The sequence below is a fragment of the Fulmarus glacialis genome, unplaced genomic scaffold (genome assembly GCF_000690835.1).
Source record: "Fulmarus glacialis isolate BGI_N327 unplaced genomic scaffold, ASM69083v1 Scaffold47857, whole genome shotgun sequence".
Taxonomy (NCBI): Eukaryota; Metazoa; Chordata; class Aves; order Procellariiformes; family Procellariidae; genus Fulmarus; species Fulmarus glacialis.
This window is the reverse complement of record NW_009222238.1, coordinates 1,795-5,768: the sequence shown is the minus strand read 5'-3', so window position 1 is coordinate 5,768 and position 3,974 is coordinate 1,795. Positions and strand designations below refer to the sequence as shown.

At 39.3% G+C, this 3,974-nt stretch overlaps 1 protein-coding gene across 1 annotated transcript; it reads left to right on the top strand.

Moving 5' to 3' along the window:
* Positions 1-2,270: 2,270 nt before the first annotated feature.
* LOC104079366 (poly(A) RNA polymerase, mitochondrial-like) lies at positions 2,271-3,702 on the top strand (the record flags this gene model as incomplete). The annotated part of the gene is made up of 3 exons (XM_009581387.1): positions 2,271-2,443; positions 2,906-3,139; positions 3,478-3,702. Coding segments are annotated over 3 exons (632 nt in total), but the record flags the coding sequence as incomplete, so codon positions are not given.
* Positions 3,703-3,974: the final 272 nt, after the last annotated feature.

Sequence of the window (3,974 nt, the reverse complement as noted above, 5' to 3'; positions counted from 1 at the left end):
GGCTCCGGGGGAGGCTCCTGGGCACTAGCAGCGTCCCGGGCGTGATGTGCTCCTCAGGGCGCGGGCAGCCTCTGCCGGGGGCATCCCGACGGCAGCGAGGTCGGCCTGTGCTTTCCCGGCCGTAGCGCCGGGGTGCAGCCCAGCAGCCCAGAATCTGCTATCATTGTCCAGGGCTTGGTTTATTAAATGTAGATACCGGCTAGAGGTAAATGAAGTGACAGTGGTTATCCTGAGAGACCCCCTTAAAAAGACATTGGAAACGTTTGATTGATGGCTCTGTCTTTAGTACAAGCCAAGAACTAGCAAGGGCTGTCCGTTGTTGATGTGCTGTGACTTGGGTGTGCCGTGTAACTCGCCGTTAATGCATTTGTGAGCCTGAGGCCTGTGTTTCAGAGCTTGAAAAACATTCAGGATAGCAACGTTTTTTTAAAGAGAGGAGAAGATCAGGCTGTATTATCACAGTTTCACAAAACCAACCGTCTTTTGCTGTTCATATCCTTGTACTAACAAATACGCAGCAAATTGGATTAAGGAACAGTTCCAGATTCCAGTTAATCATTCTTGTTTTGGTGTATAAATTTGATCCCTAGTCTCATCTGGTTTGCTGCATGACTACGTGAATGCTTGCATTGGCATCAGCGTGCAGAGAGCAGCATTAGAATATGTACGAGCACCATGTGGAAGATGGGGCTGTTTCTTCCAGCAGCAGTGCTGGTGTATACCTGTTTAAAATGATTGTGAAACTCTGGCACTAACTGGAAACGTTGTATGGAACAGGGGAAGAAAGCAGAGTGGACTGCCTCTCATGCATTTAAAATGCTTACAACCACCACTTGGATGTGATCATCTGCATCTGTGCTATGCTTGGACTGTGCAAATCACAGGAGAGCCAGGAAGAGATGTCAGAGCACATCTTCTGCTATAGTAACTAAGCATGTACAGATAGTAAATCAGGCAAGAATCACATAGCCACTTTGGCCTAAGGCAGAGAGCTGTGGGAGTGAGAAGGTCTGGGTTCATCTCCTGATTGTGTCACTTGTCCATGGGACTTGTCTGCATCTCAGTCACTTCACACTTCTGTCTGACTTTCTGCATCTCAGTCACTTCACACTTCTCTGCCCCCGTGGAAAATAGGATAGCATCTTCATAAAGTGCTGCTTTGGTCATCTGATGAAAATTGCTATATAAAACTAAGCTATTGAAACAACTACTTTGGGTATTTATTATTTACAAGCTCAATAAACAAAAGATTTTTAAAAAATAGTAATAAATACTGTCAAGTGTCATGAAACGATAGTTCAGATTTTCTTGAGGCCACAATGTCCTGTGGGTTCCTCAAAATCACAAACGTAGAATCAAGAGCTCTCTGTTGAATCTTTCTGTAGCAGATAGTAGCTGCAGGGAAATAATTCTGTGTTCTTGAGCTTCCTGGTCTGAATTACGAATGACAGTATTATCAGGTAGCAGCTTCACAGGCTCTGGTAACGTGATGCGGTCAGTGGATTAGTTTGAGAGTTAGGCAGGGAAGTGATTATGATTTCAAATTTGAGACGTAGCCTCTTTGCCTGTATGCAATCAAGAAAAAAGTTTCTGTGTTTCTGGATGTTCCAGCATGTCTCATTTCCATGTTAGTTCTGTAGGCTGTCAGCAACAACATAGGTTGCCAGTAGTGTGGTGAGATATGACTGATCTGTGGGTTTACTGAAGTAGAGTAGATGAAAGCATAGTATTAAATGAAAATTTCGAGTAGGAGTTTACTGTAAAAGAAGGTGATGAGTTGTAAAAATAAGCAAGTGTTGAATTGTTCCGAAGGTGAAAGTGCTGGTTTTGTGGTAGCCGAGAGAGATTATCTTTTCTGTGCAGCTTTGCCAAAGGTCTAGCTCTGCCTCATACCTTAGCTGGTATTTCCAGACTTGGATGTAGAGTCCGACTGTGTGTGCTGAGTTTTTTGATGGTGAACAGCAAATCAAAGAAGAGCTAAGATTCCTTGTATCATCAAGCTTCCATGGCGCCAAGGGAAGTTAGTATTATTTTCTTCCTACATTTCCTATTCCTTATTCTTCCAAATGTATGCATTTGTGAGAGAAATACACTTATGTTTGTGTCTTTCATTCATTCTTGATTGTTTTCTGTTTTGCTCTGATCCTTTTAGAGAGCCAGGGCAAACCTTTGTTCAGTTGTTCAATCCCAGAGGAGATTAAGGGTACTAAAATAAGTTTTAAATCTTCTTGTTTATATAGAAAAACACTGATGCTTGTTTCTTCTCACAGATGCTGAAGTCAATATCAGAAAGAAGACATTCACTGAGGTTCAAACAGAACGATTGGAGCAAGCAGAACGGACTGTTTTAATTAAGTGCCCACCAAAACTTGACGAAAAAAAATTATTGCAGTATTTATCCAGTCATGGAAACATTAACAGTCACTTTTTTTTTGAAAATCGTGTAAGTAATTAACATTGTAAACTAAAGTCGAGACTTAGACAAAAAGAAATACTAGCATTTGGTCAAGGCCTCATATGTAAGTTAAGCAAATTATATATAATTAATACATTAAATTAGTTTTTATCTTTGTTAATGTTTACAAGTTGCTGAGCAACAGATTTTTATTCATAAGTCAGCTAAGCAACACCTCCTCTAAGGGATAGGTAGCAACCTGTTTTGCACTAAATCTTTGGAACTTTTAGAACTTTTATGTTTAGTGCTTGCTGCCAAGAATAGCATATCTTAAAAATTTTCGACCTCTTGTGAAAAAGTGTCGAGGTACAGAACCTAGCATTCAGCTTCAGGACTGTTGTATTAAACTGTCTCAGTACTCCCAGGAACATCTGAATAATATCAGTACAATCAGTTCAAGGCTCGTATGCATTCATCTAACCCTGTCTATTTCCATTCTTAATCTTTTAGGGTATCCATGCTTTAATAGAATTTTCTGAAAAGGACAGTATAGCCTCATTGCAGGATGCTATTGGAATCCCAAGTGCTGCAGAGCATCATGTTGTCCCATTTAAATCTAGACTTTTTACTTTCACGCTGAAAAACCCAGTGAGTCAAGCTGCTGAAGAGACACCAGTTCACCTCTCTCCTCAGTCTCACATTCCAGTGAAAGAGCTTATTCAAAAGCTTTGTCATGCAGACAGTGTAAGTATAGGTTTCTAGATGTCTCTTAGTTAAAAATGAACTATGTCTATTTCAGATTTGCAAGTGGTCATGTGCAACTTCGAAAGCAATTTATTTCTATTAAAATAAAAAAAGTAATCCCCATTACAATTTTGTGTGAATGGTTCTCCTACATTGAAACAAATAGATGAAATTAGTCATTTTAATTGTCAAAATAATTTCTTCTGTATGAAATAAACCTGTTTGAGATTTTTTTAAAAAAAGTCTTTTAATGGCAATGATATTACATAGATGAAAATATATGTTAATAGATAGAAGATGGGTCATTGTATTTTTACAATGTTTATTTTCTTAACTAGATAAGCAGTCAGATGTACATTCTACTGAATGAGTATCAGCTTACAGAAGAAAATATCAAGCTCCGATTTCTGGCCTGTTCTCTGGTTCGGGATTTCACACATGCGTATTTTCCAGATAGCACGGTAAAGCCATTTGGCTCTTCAGTCAACACCTTTGGCAAATTGGGTTGTGATGTGGACATGTTTCTGGACTTCCATGACAAACAAAAGCTTGCTACAAAAATGGTAAGATTATGCTGTGCATATTCAGTCTGTTAGATTTCTTCAACAGAGCAGCTCATTTGCTGTTTCACGCACAGGAATCAGTTTATTTATACTTAGGTTTTACATGAGTTCATACTATAGACTGTGAACAAGTTTATGTGAATGTTTGGACTTGAAGACTTTCAAAAGCTGGATATGAACTGAAAGAGATCTTCCTTGCAATAGGAAGAACATGATTTGGTGTTTAGATAGACTTTGCACTGTCAAGGTGAATTTCACTGTGGAAAAAATCC